The sequence below is a fragment of the Symsagittifera roscoffensis genome, chromosome 3, assembly GCF_963678635.1.
Source record: "Symsagittifera roscoffensis chromosome 3, txSymRosc1.1, whole genome shotgun sequence".
Taxonomy (NCBI): domain Eukaryota; kingdom Metazoa; phylum Xenacoelomorpha; order Acoela; family Convolutidae; genus Symsagittifera; species Symsagittifera roscoffensis.
This window is the reverse complement of record NC_087064.1, coordinates 16,474,410-16,490,534: the sequence shown is the minus strand read 5'-3', so window position 1 is coordinate 16,490,534 and position 16,125 is coordinate 16,474,410. Positions and strand designations below refer to the sequence as shown.

Below are 16,125 nucleotides of genomic sequence, written 5' to 3'. Positions count from 1 at the left end.
CACACGATTGTTGAATTAGCTCATTAATGCCCATTTCAATATCGTCCGGGTGGTTCATTTTTGCAAATGCAATCATTTCAGGTTCGATGGGGAATAAATTTTCTGCTTCTTTCAGAGTCAGAATTGAAAATTCCCCAATTTCGGTTTTGAAAGGCAAAGTAATGTGATGATCGGTGATGTTAAACGCTGTGATATACAACAGGTTGTTTTTCAGCACTTCGCTTATTGAAGAAGTGAACGCAATTTCACAGTTTTCTTCAAATTCCTGAGCTGGAATCACGATTCCGGTAGTTTTTTCCATGTCTTGACATGTGTTCTCTAGCTGGCATTCTACAAGAATTGTCTGATGCGGATCTATTGTTTGACGTTTTGTCAGAAGCAAAGGGAATTTTTTCACTCTATTGACTCTTCTTGGCTCGTTTGGAGGTTTTATTTCGTTGATTTGAAGGGTCATGTCTTTGAAATGCAGTAGATTATACTTCGGACAGACATGAATATGATGTTTTTTATAGAAAGGATTTCCTAGAATTATTGAATTGGCTGCATGAAGAACGAGAAATGATTCTATAAAGGTCATGTCTGCCAATCGGAATTCTAACGTTACTTCAGTTTCAATGGAGACTTGCTGTCCTCCTGCCATTCTAACTCTCTTCAGTTTGGGTTCATTTACTTCAAGAGGGCGAAATAGCGATTTTTCTTCTTTTAGGTCTTCAAATGTCTGTTTTGAGATAACATTTGCGCAGGCTCCTGTATCGACCAGGGCTCTACGTTGTAATCCCGATGAGAAACGTATTTTCGTGTACGTCAGTACTGTTCCTTCCGCAGGGATTATTGCGTAAAGGCTAAGTATCTCATCAGGTTGGAAAAGTTCGTTAGGTGATGATTTAGGTGATTTCGATGATTTAGGGGGCTGACTCAGTGGCTTTATTAGTTTTTTGGCTCGTTTGGAAACGGGAAGTTTTGTCCGCGTCCTTGTGGTTTCTGTCGCCACCAGCATTGACTTGCTGTGTGGTTAAATTTTCCACAAACGTCACAAAATTTGGCTGATGATCGCACCATTGGTCCAAAAGGTCCGTTGGGATTTTGCGTTTCAGCTTGAGGCATTTGATTTGCGACAAATTGTTGCGTCGGATATTTCTGGGACTGTTGAAATTGTGCTGATGGATGCATTTGAACCATTGGCTGTTGATTTTGGTACATGTTTGGGTACTGCTGATTTTGAGGGTACAATTGCGAATATGGCTGTTGTGCAACTGGTGGCATATTGTGAAAGTTTGGCTGAGTATTGTTGAAATCAAATTTATTTTGCCAATTATTTCTACGTCTTCCGCCTCTGTTGCCTCGTTGTTGTCCATACCCATTATTTTGGTTTGGCTGATAGCCACTATACTGATCACTCTGACTGTTGTTGTTCCGATTTTGTTCGGGGAGCGGATTCGATTGTTTATTCGACTGCTCAGTTATTTGTGATCTCATTTCGTTAAGCTGCTTCTCCATTTTTTCCTGATTTGTGGACAATTTTGTGATAGCGCTTATTAATTTTTCTGAGACTTTGTCGTTTATTTCATTAAATCCGTCTTCCGGGTAATCGTCTTTTCGGCAAATCTCACGAATTGTGATTTGCTTCTTGGTCAGGTTGCACAGTTCCTGAACTGTAGTTGCAGGTGGTTGTTCCATCAGTTTTGATCTCAGCCACCCTGGCATTCCCTTAATGAACAGTCGTTTAATTTGTTCATTTCGGTTGTCATGTACAGCATCTATCCTTTCTTGCCTTTGAGCAGTTTCTCGGTGGAATCGTGCTGCTTCTGCTGCTGCAGGTGCTCCAATTATTGCAGGATCAATTGGGGCGACAGCTGGCAAATCTGGTGTCGGATACGCTCGCTGCGCTTTTTTCGTTAAGTTGACCAAGAAATTCTCTGGGGTATCTGTTTTCGGGTTGAATCGCAGTTGTTCTAAATTCAAAACGTGGATTTCTTGAAGTTGGGGGTTGCAAAAGTGATCCCTCAGGGCTATGAGACTCGCGGGAACGTTCGCTCGAGTTGCTGGTCCTAGTGTCTGGTAGAATCGCAGCGCGTTGTCTCGTAGGTGCAGTTGCAAGAAGTTCGCTTGTTGTGCGTTTGGTATCGCTGCTACTCCGATGTAGCCTTGAAAAAGTTGCTCGAATTCTGAAAAGTCTTCTTTTTCCGTTCCTCCATAGGGTTCGACCGAAACTTGCGCGTGTGCCATCGTAATACAGTCGAATGAATATCAGGGTGATACAGTTGATGATAAGATACAGCACTTATTCAATTTAGTGGGAACACTAGGGAGTTTGTTATATAAATTAGCGGTTAAAGAAGGCTAGCAGTATCACTGATCAGATTTATTGATGCAATTATATGGTTGTGCTAAAGGTTCCGTTACTTCACTTCTATGGTGGGGAAACTTAATGACAATTATATCAATTTACTGCAGGTTTGAGTTTTGAGTTTGTTTTAACTAACTGTTTTTTGTTGATTGTTGAAAAACCTGTAGATTTGCTTTCTTTGTCTGCCTTGTCAGTAGCTCAGCTGCCCTGCCTTCTGACTGGAACAAGAAGTAGTGATGTTGTAGGTCACAATCCACATCTGCTTCTGTAGATTGGAGAAACTTTCAGCCCGGAGATGTTGAAGTTGAGGCTGTCTTCTTTTTCTCCCTGTCTGTCTCAGTTGTTCGCTGAATGTTGCTCTGCTTTCCACATCTGAGCGTTGCTGGGTGAAACGGGTTGTGTTGCCCTGTTCTGTTTCAGCAAAGTCCGGTTGTCGTTGTCCGCTCGTGTGATGAAGATTGCAATTGCCGATGACTTTTGGTGAATCCAGAAGTAGAATCTTCCGCGACAGTCACCATGTGATATAGTGTCCCTTCGGATGGCTGTGGACAGCTATATCGTCGTTTATTGATAATGTTGTAAGCTGTTCGAATATTAATTAGCGCTACTGGCTATCAATTGTTATTGATTGTTTCCATAATTTATATGTCTCGAGCGGTTAAGACTTATCTTGCTTTTAAGGACGCAGGATTCGGTTCTTAACTTCTGGAATATCGCTAGTCGATCGGCGCAAGTTAGAGCATGATTCTAATATTTTATTCTCTTCAAGTCTACCCAATTGATTAGTAGCTCGGTATAAATCTCCTATGGTTGGTATTAATTACCATCAATATTTACATAGTTAAATAAATATAAATGTATGAACTTCATTTCATTAACAAGGCTAATTATGTAATCTAATATAGCATAAGAATGCATGACGTCATGTAGTGATGTCACACTTAGATAGCGACATATATATTTTTCGACGCCAAATTATGAATATTTTATACATCATATTTGGTTCAAAATCGATTTATTGTGATTTAAAAATATTTTTAAATGAACATTTTAAGACACAATTTGGTTAATTTCTTGAAAAACTTCAATCATCCTATCTTGCGTCATCGCTGCTCATCAAATGAACTTTCGGGACAAGCTAGACTTAGTGACGACAAAAACAACATCGAGCATAGATTGATAGTTTCCATACGCTTTTTCAAGAACGACTTTCAAATCTAAATAAACGTTGCACTGCACTGCCACGAGATTAAAATTTGAAAATGTCAAATATGATGACTTTTACTTAGCATGCTCTTTTTCCAATTTACTTCCTTCTTTCAACGCTATTTCACACCGAGGAAACATCAAAGAAATATCAGCATTATCCTTATTTCATCCATATTTTCAGTTTTAGCAACTTTTATTGACGGGTTGAAAATTATTCTTTTCAAGTCGGAGAAAGAATTAACTTAAATTTGCATTTCAGATGTTGAAATTCCAAAACTAGGAATTATTCTAAACGTAATTAAAAACACTCTAGCTGCTAATACTAGAGGAAAACCTATATAAGTCGTACATCCTATGATTTAGTTCAATTTAGATGTAATTAGCGGACTTGATGTCAAAATGTCATTAGAGCCTTCCATATCACCTTTTAATTTGAAACCCAATATACGATAATTTATCAAAAAACCTTTATTAATGTTAAATAGCCTAAAAATACCCAAATAGAGCCACCGATATTTTTAGCTTGAAGGGCCGCCAATATGGTTAACATTCAATAAACCCACGAACGACACGGAGAAAACAGAACAAATAATTAGTGGTAATTTCATGAATAATTCAGTAAAAATTTATTGAGCTTTCAAACATTTCAGAATCAAGGTGAAATATATAAACTTGAACTTGAAATCCACTTTTTGAACCTCGAAAATTTTGAAATTTTTCGAAAAATGCTGAGCTGAAAATTTCGAATGACAAGCTTTCTCAATGATAAATGCCCAAAATATGAAGTTACTCACGTTTTCTTTGAGGCGCCCACACACCCAGTTCATGTCCGGCCTCTCGTGGGGGTTCTCCGTCCAGCACTGCTCCATTACCACACGAGCATTGTTCAGTCGGGCAGTCATACCTTCCTTCGCGTCCCTTTCGTACGAGGCTAACTCGTCTGTGAAGTCGCGGTCGTCGAACATCGGTCTGAATGGACTCTTGCCCCCTGAAAACAGAAATTTTTCAAAATTAATGCTTGCATTAATTGTCCTGACCACTCACTGAGTGAGAAGGAATTCTGGATTTTTCCACATATAAGCACGTACCACTGAAAAACGTCGTTTAGGGTTGGGTTTGTCATATTCATGTCTTTAGTGGTTATAGGAACTGCACTTAAGTGGTTATAAAAACATCATAGAAGATACATCCACAACATTAATTGAAGTAACGCAACTTTAATTTCGAAAAAAAAAAACATTCTTTTCGTCTGATTTCTTCCTCATCGTTTTAGAACACTCTCGCCAACTTACTTATCGGTACCTCCGATACATGATTTAGTTTAGAAAATGAGGGTCCGCAAATGATCGAACCGGAGACCAGTCGCGTACGAACAGTTGTCAAAAGCTTTTCACATTGCAAGTTATTTATTCTGAAATTGAAATCAACATCTTGCACACATAAACAACCACCAGTCACCCCTCCGATAATTTGAGAACCCCGATAACTGATTTGGTGGTAGCTGTTAATTGAACTTAGTTTATATATGCAAAGGGCAGCCTTCATCATCGGCCTACACTTCTACTCAAACAAAGTTCAAGAACCTTACATGGATTGGTATTTCAATGTCTAAGAAATAGTTTAGCTTTCAAATATTTTTTCTCAGAATCTGAGGCACATTAAATATTACCAACAGATAGATGGAAAGAGTCAATGAATACAAGTAAGCAAAAAAAATTCTGACTTGTTTTTTTAAAAAAAACTTGTTTCGAACTTCGAAGAAGAAAATAGACGAGCTTAAAGCTCCTTGAATTTCTCGAACAACTTTTGATTGAACAAATTTTTGATAAACTAAACCCAATTTCAGAAAACTGGATCAATAGGCACATTGTTTATTTCGCTGGTAAACCTGAGAGCTAAATTCGATTCTCGAAACTAGAAGTCGGTCACGTTTTTCGTGACCTTTACAGTTTCGCTCTTCGATAGTTGAGTTTCCCTTCCTTTAGCACAGAGGCGAAGTTGCACTTCGCATACACAAGCAAAAATATGACCGAAAAAGCTACTGGGAAAACTGAATGAGTAAAGCTTTGAGTCTACAAAATTTCTTAAGTGAAGCACGCCAATTATGAGTCTACATAATTGCTAAGTTACGCAAGCCAATTATGACGCATTAGCAGTACCACTCAATTTGAAAAGAAAAAAAAATTTACCAACTAACATGCCTCAATTCATAGAGCGGACTCATTTTGACTAGTATACGAAAAAATTCATTTGCAACATAAGGACCTGCCCAGGTTCCAACCTCGTATTTTGTTGTGGGTTTCCTTGCCTACCTCTGCGCTACAGATCCATGATACCTTGAAGCTTAAGTGCTATTTGAAATATAATAGTCTGTGTTGATACCCTTAACATTGGCTGTACTTAGTAGCTGGTTATTGATCAAAATGAACACTTTCAAAATAATCACATTTTAACGCAACAGTATTTGCGTCGCAACAATATTTGCGACTTAAGTTGGAAAAAAAGAAAGTTCATACTATAACACAAGCTATGCTTGTGTAAACAAAGAAAATGAACTCAATTTGAAAAGAAATCAAAAGTCAAACCACGAAAAATCAAAATTGAACGTGAAAAAAAAACCAAATACAAAAATTCACAAAAGCTCATATAAGAGTACTCACTACGTTCATTGCTCTTAAACACACTTTATGACATTTTCCCAGACAACACGACCGAAAAGACAGCTCATTTCGTTTGTTGGCGATTAAACTTATTGCTGAATAAAACAATTGCAGAAAATTGTGCGGAAGTTTCCAATTTATCGATCAAGATGTTCCATGCTGCCCTTGAAATGCGACTTAGCTTGGTATAGATCGAGTTGTTTTCAAATGTTTCCCGATTTTAGAAAAAAAATCAACCTAGATCGCTTTGCAAAAATTGTGTAGAACCTAATCAAAAAACGAACAGCCAACAATAATAACTAAATTGCAGGTTGACTTTTTCGAAATTAATATTTAGATTGCCAATGTTTCTATCTGCTGAAAATGTACTTAAAATCTGACCACATTTTTGACGAGCCCGGAGGCAGAGTTACAAGGTTAAATAATTAGGTTGACAGGAGCGGATATAACCGGTGTCCACGCAAGCTTTGACTTACTTGCTAGAGCTCAACTTGCTAATTGCAACGCACGTGCGATTTGAACCAGCAATCAGATGACAACTGCGCACCATCACTACCGGAGCGCCACGATGCCACCTACCGTAATACCAAAACGCCACGGATAGCTAAGTCGCTTAATTTTGTTTAGCTAACACTAACCAATCAGATTTAACCACAATAGTTTCAGTTCAACGGTAAGTTCCCGCTGCAATTTTTCTAAAGAAAAAACGGGAGTCTCCTTTCAAACTTTGACACAATTTTGCAGGACGGAAGTCAGTGTAAGCTTCAAAATCTATAGAGAACGGAAGTCAGTTTAAGCTTCAAAATCTATAGAGCTATAAAGGACGGAGCTAGATTTGGCAAGCAGATTCGAAATAATACAGTAAAAAGGTAGCTACACTACGGCAAAAAGGACAGTGCAAAAAGTTTTTCCTCTAAAAAGAAAAAAAAATAACCTTTTGCTGTGCAAGTAACACTGAATGTTACGGCCGCTCAATTTTTATAACAAAAGATAAAACTTAGAAACACAGCCAACTTACAATAAAAACCTAATGAAGAACCTGCAGAAACCAAAAAATAGTAATTTACTTTTTCGAAATTCAGCCTGCAGATTTATTTTCGCTGTCGATGATCAGCTCTTCGATTTTCAAGATTTTTTAAAAGATTGCTGCCTTTCTGATAAACTAACCAAATATGAGACATAGAGGCGAAGCGGAGCTTCGCATCGATAGCGATGTAACACAAACGTACCATGGCAAGTATTCGAAAAAAAGAGTAAAAGTCAAAAATGAAACGTCGCAAATTTAAAAAACTAACTTTTCATGCTTTTGTCTCATGTGAAATTCAACTTGATGAAAAACTGAAACACGATTGCCAGCTTTACATTAGCATTAAGACAAAATTTACATAGCGATAACTACGCAGATGAAACTTAGATTGACGCCAGTAGAGCCGAAAAAAAATGACTAAATATAGTTTTGCTTTTGAACGGCGTACTTTGATGCAACTAAACGAAAATAACTTTCAAAACAATTTAGACCAAAGAAACTCGTAATTCGAGAAAAAGCAGGCTTTTTGTTTTTCCAAGAATGGAAATTACCTCTTGGCTCAATGAGCCAAACAGTCGAATTTGAAAATAAAAAGCACGGTAATAAATGATTTACTGAGTTTGTCACACAGTCTTTCATCTGAAAACACTTCTGCTCCGATTTAATAGCAAGGGTTAGCAAACCGGATCATAGGCTTTTTGAAAAAACCTTGAAAATCCTAAGCCCCGAGTTGATAACCCTTGCTTATTGCAAGTCACGAAATTAGTCTGGAAAAGCCTATGATCCTATTTTATTACCCTTGCTTCTAGCAAAAGACAGATCAAAATTTTAAAAATAACGCTTAATTCAAGAAACTTTTTGCCAAAGTTTGAGTATATTTCATGAACTAAGTAATGTTAAACAATAGCCAAACCATCTAAGACGAAGTAAATCTAGTCAAAAACACACCTACTTCAAAAAAAACTCACACCTATCATTTCAATTTTATTACAAAAATCTTGGCGTGTATAAAAACCATAAACCAAATTAAACTTACGCCGCAAAGAAACTAAACCGACAATTTACAAAAACTTTTAAGACGAGAGAAATACAAACAGTATATCAGGAGAAAATAGCAAGAAACAACCAATAATTGCAACTTAAGTTAGAAAAAAATTGACGCACTATTAAACAAACGCTCACTTAAAATTCACAAGTGTAAATAAGCTGACAAATTCAAAGCAGATACATAATAAGCTGAAAATTAACCGACAAGTTCTCACAGAGCCAAGAACAAGTTCACAACAAAACCTTGCACATACCACCTACGGGGCCTAGGAAATTAGACGATAAGCAAATTAGACGGATGCTACGGATAAAAAACATAAAATGTCAATACCTATCAAAATAATTAGTTTAAATGAACATAAAAAGTCAAATCTGAATATTACAGGAGAGTTTTGAATTGAATAAATTATGCATGATTGACTTGTTAAGTTTTTGGCCACCGAAATTGAACTGTTGTCTACAAACAATTTTATTTTTCTAACGCAATTTGTGTGCAAACAAAGTTAATTTCTCTCACTTTCGTCTATTTTCTCACAATTGCAGTTTTGCAAAACCGTCTAATTTCCTTTTAAGTACCTCCGTCTAGTTTGCTTATCGTCTAATTTCTCAACCCCCACCACCTATATAGCAAGAGTGCAAGAGCCCTACAAGCGGTATTTATAAGTGGTGCTGATTTTGGCCAATCTGTGATGAAAAAGTAGTTCTCGTTTTTCCGCTAAAACTCTGAAGATTAAAGCCCATCTTTGAAACATAAAATCATACGTTTTCTGCAATATTCTTAATTTTGTAATTGGAGAGCGTATTGCCTTCTTTTTAGCAAATGTTTTCAATTGACTCAAAAAAAGACGTGCATACTAAAAAAATTAGTAAGCATGATTGCACTTCTGCACTTATTAGAGCGTTTTAAAGACTTTCTCTTGGAAAAAAATCAAATAAAACGAAAATAAGCTGATATACCGATATCAAAGTGAGTAAAATTATAACCTTCAAAAAAAATGATGTTCGAATAGAACTTGCAACTAACATCCCGAAATGCGCATAATTTGGCTATTAATTGACAAAAGTAAAGAACTGGATATAATCGCCAAAGAGTCAACCTGTAAACAAAGTTCTGTACCGCAAAAAAGGTTACATCCGGTTTCGCAAGGGTAAAAAGAATGAAATAAGAAAAAAAAGGTAACGTATGCCTTGAAAAAAACTCTTACGGAAAAACAAACCGCCAACCTAAATATTAGGACTTTCACACACTCCCATCTGCGCCACGGTCGCTCGACAATAGGCAAAAACCACCCACCAATGTAGTCTGGAAAAGGTTAAAAAAACCTTGAAAAATAAACTTTTGCCATGTGCCGGAATCGAACCCGCCAACCTGTAGACAACGCATCCCACGTCCCTGCATCTTCGCCACGGTCGCTTGATACAAGACAAAAACTAATCACCAATAAAGCAGATTAAATTACCAAAATAAAAGTGCCATTAATCAGTACGTTAACTTCAGAAACGGTTCGGGAAATTTTCAATCGTAATCTAACATAACGCTCGCTAGCTCGCGTGTGTTAACATGATTCCTAACTCGATCCTATATTACGCTTATTTGAATTACCTATTGTTGCGTAGAAAAAAATATCTGCAGCTTTAGCTCTTCCCGATTTTTTGGTCGGGACAAAAAGAAAAAGCAACCCTGAAGAATTACTAATAACTTCGTAAACTTAAATATTCGTTTTGCTCAAAACACCATGAAGAAAAGAACATAGCCAATAGTCAGTTGGAAAAGAGCCAATAAACGCAAGTAAACAAAAAAAACTCGTTTTATAAAAAAATTGCAACTTTCGAAAAGAAAAAATAGATAGCCTAAAGCTCTTTGAAAAAACTCGACTTATTTTTTTAAAAAAATTGCAACTTTCGAAAAGAAAAAATAGATAGCCTAAAGCTCTTTGAAATTCTAGAACATCTTTCGATTGATACTGAGATTAATCCTGATTGGCTTGTATAATATGTAATAACTGAAGTAATTGTATGTTGATTACGTCTTTTCAATTTGAAATAAAATTTCTGACTATTTTCCTAATTTTGGGACGTTTAACGCATAAGACCCAAAAATGGCGTTTTCAATTTTCAAAATTGTCGACCAAAAAATGCATTTCTGCAAAAAAAAAACGGCCCCTTGTTTGCTTGTTCCGATCCCTTGCTGTTTTTATGAAAAAAAATGCAATTGATGAGACTCAAAAAAATCAAGATATATAATTCGAAGGGTTCTTTAGAGGATGCAATAAACTTTTCATGGTGCAGGGGATTTTAGCAGACCGGTTCTTTAGCAGACTCAGAGCAATTAGCAAGTCAGAACGCTAATTTCAAACGCGGCATTGGTGATTAGCCACCGCTTGCTCCACTGCGCGAACAAGCGACACGAGTGTTACTGTCCGCGTAAATTAGTCTTTTGACGCTAATTTGACTATTCTGTTTCTGAAGTTCAGTTTTGTTGACAAATCGCGAGATAATTGTCTTAAATAGGGAAGAATCACCCAAGCGTGTGCGTGTTTTTATGCCTGTCAACCAATTATGCGTCAGGTCTGCTAAAAGACCCATTTTTCAATTCTTTTGCCAAAACATTGGTCTGCTTAAAGATCAGTCTCCACTTTTTGTATAACGCATGTAATGAATCAGTGGTCGTTTAGTCGCATACAGCGTACAACAAATAGGATTAATTCGTGTAACCGTTCTTTCACTGTTTAATATGTACAATACACCGGCCAAAATTATTGCCACCAAAGCGTTTCCTAAAATTTCTTAAATTCCGTACGAAATCACGTGCCGCCGCATGGAAAAGAGAATTAAAAACAGAGAATTAGTTTGTATGTTGACTTGAATCCTAATTAGTGGGAGAAGAGAGACAGAGCAACGGTAGATTAAATGTTCCCTGTAGATGGGCTTACTTAAATTCAGACAAACACCACAAGCATTGCCCTCCATAATTCATTTCCAAAAATAACCCTGAAAAGTCCAACCAAACTCGCTATAATATGGGCTGCTGAAAATGAATTCCCGCTTAATACAAGGGGATTTATAGGAGCGCTAAAACATTCAGATAAAGCAAGACTAGAGTATACGGTGGTAAAAGTGGGATTTATCTCTCCCATTTCGTCCACGTACACTCCCCAATAAATTCTAACTATCTAGACTTCTTCTCTAAACGACCAACTTTAAACCTGAAAGGCAAAGTTTTTCTGATGTCTCCAAATTCGATTTTTTTAGGTCGGCCAGATTAATTTTCCGAGCTATCCCAAAAAACTTGTTTTTTAAACCGAGATTTTTAAACCTTCCAAAAAAGTGCATAGCGCAAATTTAGCCTGTTTTTTTTTAATAGAAAATTTTTCAAGCACCAAAGAAAGCGTTTGTATGGTAATCTGATACGTATGGAACGAGGAACAAAAATAGCTGCATGTGGTGTAAAAACCAGTGTTCCAACCGACAGCTGACTTTTTGGTTTCGACTTTTTTTGAAGTGATTTTTGTTTTCTCTGTCGGGATTTAGAGAAATAAAGAGCGGCATTGTCGAGTGGGAGAGGCACAAATCTCTCAATTTAAGGGTCGTGTGATCGAATCACACGTCGGTAACGGGTAGAGGTCCCAGTGTCACGACCTATATAAAAGTCTGAACCACATTTATCGACTCTTAAACAACCAAATCCAAAAATCCTCCACACTTTCGGTGATTTTCATAAAAAAGATAGCCAACAGAAAGTTGGAAAAGAGTCTATGAACTCGAGGAAAAAAGGAAAAACTGATTTAATTTTGATAAAATTAACTCAAATTGAAAAAAATGGATCAATAGATAGTTTTTATTCCCACTGCAAAATCTGAAAATTAAATACAATTTGGGATACTAGAAGTCGATCACGTTTTTTGTGACATTTACAATTTTGCTGTTCGATAGTGCAGTTTGCCTTCCTTTAACCAAAGGAAATGAATTGAACTTAAAAAGAAACGCAAAGTCAAACCGCGAAAGTTTCGCGTGAACAAGTTTCATGAAAAAAAAAACCATCACGACCTATAAATGAGTCCTCACTATGTTCATCGACTCTTAACAACCTTCGAATCTGCCTCATTTCACAACCCCGTTCCTGTATATAAATACCTTGAAGAAAAACTTGCCTTTGATGACCTCGAGTAGTTTCTGCTTGTGTGTGTATTCACTATTTGTGATATGAAATGGCTGCTTCTGATATAAGATCTCGTGGCTTATGATCGCAAACGAATAGTAGTCGGCCCTTTGCATCAGATGATCGAATTCAGTGTGTTGCATCGCTTGTGCGTTCGGGAGTGCGTCACGTCTAAGTACCTCAGGGGCGACGTATACATACTTCACATAGTATTTATCTTCGCTTCCCATATCGGGTCGACTGAGATCTAGCAGCGGCAACGGTCGCAATGAATACAACCCGTGGTCACCGATTTTGCACACAAAGCGGTTGTCTAGCACGCAAGTCTTTGCATTTAGACGGCCATGGAACATTCCATTTTGAACAAGGAAATTGAGCCCCCGAGCAATATCAAGCATGAGGGAAAATCGGAACGAAAGGTCAGCCTTCATTGGGGATCGGAGAAAGTGGTAGAGAGATCCTTTGGCGCAGTTCTCATACACTATAAACTTCACGGGCGAGTCAATTGCACATCCAATAAAACGCACTATATGCTCATGAGTCAAACTCTTCAGGTTTTTCAACTCTATGAGCCGCTTTCGATTCAGTTCGAACTGTATGGAGTCTTTCAGAGGTCGAGCAGCAACCTAAATCGACAAAAGTAAACAGGCTTGATAAGAGTTCAGCCTGGATTTCACAGAAACGCGCCAGTTTGAACTATTCAAACTAATCAAATGGCACCAGTTTTACATGTATTTTCAATTAATCATCGAACAATATGGGGTTAGGTTCTGGAAATTGTCTTCATACAATAGCACTCCAGATGATCAAATTAAATTTTTCTGAAGAAAAAACTTAAAGACCATTTTCTTCGCCGATGATTTTTAAAAATCTTTCTAGGCCCATTGAATTTTTCCGACGACAGTTTTAATGATAGAAACGGAAATATTATCAGCATGATTTTCTGTTTTCTTCTAATTATGAAAAAATATTAAATTTTATAGAGTAGAAACATGTATTACCTTGTAGCTTCTGTAACGAGGAAACACGTATCTCGGCTCTGGTCTGGGGTAGGGTAAATTGGGGTTTTCAAACGCAAAACTGCCCGAGTTTTGGCCCCCTCTGTCTTTGTCTTTGTCTTTGTCCTTGCCACCCGAAGAGCCTTGGGGTCCTTGGTGGTGACTGATTCTTCTTACTGCAAAAACAGATGAGGTTTTTCTTGTAGTTGGTGCGGGTACTAGGGATAACTTTTGTGGTACAGTGTTAGAATGGTTGTGGTGGTTTGCGGCGGAAGAATTATTGTTGAGCAAGTTATTGGCGTGGTTCTGGAGGTTCTTCATGAAAATTGTACCACCACTGTTGGTCAAGGTTTCATTCGATCCTCCTTCTCCGATTGCAGAAGCATCAGAGGTCTTCATTTCAGAGAAATCAAGTTCATCTGATTTGATTTTCCACACCATTTTCATCAACTCTTCTTCCATTTTAACTTTTCTGTACACTAGGAACCCGACGACAAGAATAATAATGAGGAGCAAACTCACACCTATGCTGACAAAAGTGACTAGATATTTCAAGGTATCCGGTTTTCTGCAGAACTCATTCGTGTATCCGCAATCAGGGGGATTCTTAGGCGCCACGCCTCCAATCCAGGGAGGACCTTTGCCAATCGTCGTGTTCGACCCGTCCAAATTAAAAATTATATATGCCGAGAAATTCCCTGTTTCGATGTTTTCCATGCACAGCAAGGTCATCCGACTGACCCGTTCACCAGCAGAATTAAACTTAATTACAGGACGAGCTGCAAACTGGTCGCTTTCGAAAACTTTATTTTTCACAAAGGGGAACAATTCCCCGCCTCCTGTGCGATCTGATCCGCCTACTCCGCTGGCGTTTTCCTCTGTCTGATTTAGAGCTTGCATTAGTAGGCGAACTCCATCATGTGTTGCTGCAACGTACTGTAAGTAGGAAGCACTTTCGGGCAACTGACAATTCTTGAAATTACTCTTGTCACACGCCGCTCTGAAATCCGTTTTCAGCTTTTCGTATTTATGGGGTGTTTCTGCAAATAAGTCTTCATTTCTGAAGATAAGCACATGTCTATACTTTTCTTTAAGACATACGTTGTATGGGTCGTCCAGTGGTTTTGTCGGATCTCTCCAAAGCTGATTTGGTATATCCTTATCATAATCGACTACGTAATTATTATCCAGGTAAATCAGGACATAGTCTTTGATATTAAATTTGTCGCTTTTCACGCAAAACAATCTGTGCACCACTTGTCGAAAAAAATCCGGACTCATTCCAACCACGATAATCCTGGACCAGGTATGAAATTTAATCTGCTGGTCTGTCAATTCTGCCAGCTTAACAGTTCCGTTGGGAAAGTCCTCGTGGGACAATCCTAATTGGAACGTCTCGACTCCCTGGTCTGCACGAGACAGTTTCCAAACCCTCACAAACGACCACAGAGTCGCCAAATTGAGATCATCTCGCTTCCTTTGTGAGTGATCGTTTCTATACATAGCTGCTAGGTCTAACTTCCATCCCATGTGGTGAAGTGTTTTATTCACAGTGTAAAAGAAGTCGGGGCAATTTAAGTCCTCGGGCAATACAGTGTTTTTCCTGTAGTACGCATAAGGCGACATTAATCGAACAGTTGTATTTTCACCGTCTGCTGTGCTATGACTGCCTACTGTCATTGAGTTCAAGTTGTAATGACTTGACAGCGCTGTTGTCCAGGGTAACAAGGTCGTACACATGGGTCCAAAGAACGCGTTGATTTTATAATCAGACTGCATTACTACTGCGGCCATACTGTATCGTTTGTAATCACAATCAGTGTCCATATAAAATAGCTTGAAGTAGTAATCGGGCAACAGTTCATGTCGCAATTTCTCAATACTGTATTCCAGCGCTACTAGGGTAGAATTTAGAGACATAGGTGCGAGAGAGTAGTCAATTTTGGCCGGTGCCAGAACCCCCAGTTTGAACTCCTTGTTACCTCCTTTCTCCTCGCCTATTATTACGGTTGCACTCTTCAAGTTGATCGACTTACTCAGACAAACGGGACTTGTAATCAGGAATAGAAACAGCAGATACATCGCGGGTCTGTTCAAGGAAGCCATTTTGGCAGATAGAGCTGAAGGTGATCAGTGCCCACAATGATGACGACTGTGGCCTTTACACGGTGATAAATAGAGCAGCACAATTGGGTAAAATTGCAGCCCTGATAAGCACAAAACTAGGGTGAGCTCTCCGTTTCATTTGGAGGTGACTGGAGTAACAAACTAGGGTACAACTTATTATTCACAATATCAACTGCTCTATTTTGAGTCATTATAAACCGATTACTTATTTACTCTTGACAACGTTAACAATATTACCAATGTTATCTGAAATGATCAAACGGACCAAATCAAACAGCACTGATCGAATTTGACACTCTGATACGGTTTATTTAGTGCCCGGAGGTTATTGCTGCAAATTAATTAGAGCGTAGACCTCCTTGGATAACATTTAAAGCCCTTTTTGATTAGTTTCCACTATTTCGCTTATCAGCAGAAGAAACCCAGGGAAAATAAACCCGACCTGTAAAATTTTAATTCCGCTCGCAGTTCCGTCTTTGATACCTTCAATTAACGCTCGCATTCAAACGCGTTGATAAAAAAAGCGTTCATCAAAACGTCATACAGAAATT

At 38.1% G+C, this 16,125-nt stretch overlaps 2 protein-coding genes across 4 annotated transcripts in view; both read right to left on the bottom strand.

The window, feature by feature from the left end:
* LOC134842330 (uncharacterized) overlaps window positions 1-16,125 on the bottom strand; it is a 405,874-nt gene that overhangs the window by 305,152 nt on the left and 84,597 nt on the right. The gene's annotated exons all lie outside the window — the stretch shown is intronic.
* Window positions 1-16,125, bottom strand: part of LOC134842739 (atrial natriuretic peptide receptor 1-like) — a 42,793-nt gene that overhangs the window by 13,638 nt on the left and 13,030 nt on the right. For all 3 annotated transcript variants that reach the window (XM_063859216.1, XM_063859217.1, XM_063859218.1), the window contains exons 2-4: window positions 13,451-15,654; window positions 12,442-13,075; window positions 4,351-4,544 (exon numbers count right to left, since the gene is read on the bottom strand). In XM_063859216.1, coding sequence (XP_063715286.1) covers window positions 4,351-4,544; window positions 12,442-13,075; window positions 13,451-15,553 — 2,931 coding nt within the window. In that variant the 5' untranslated portion in view covers window positions 15,554-15,654. The remainder of the gene's footprint in view (window positions 1-4,350; window positions 4,545-12,441; window positions 13,076-13,450; window positions 15,655-16,125) is intronic.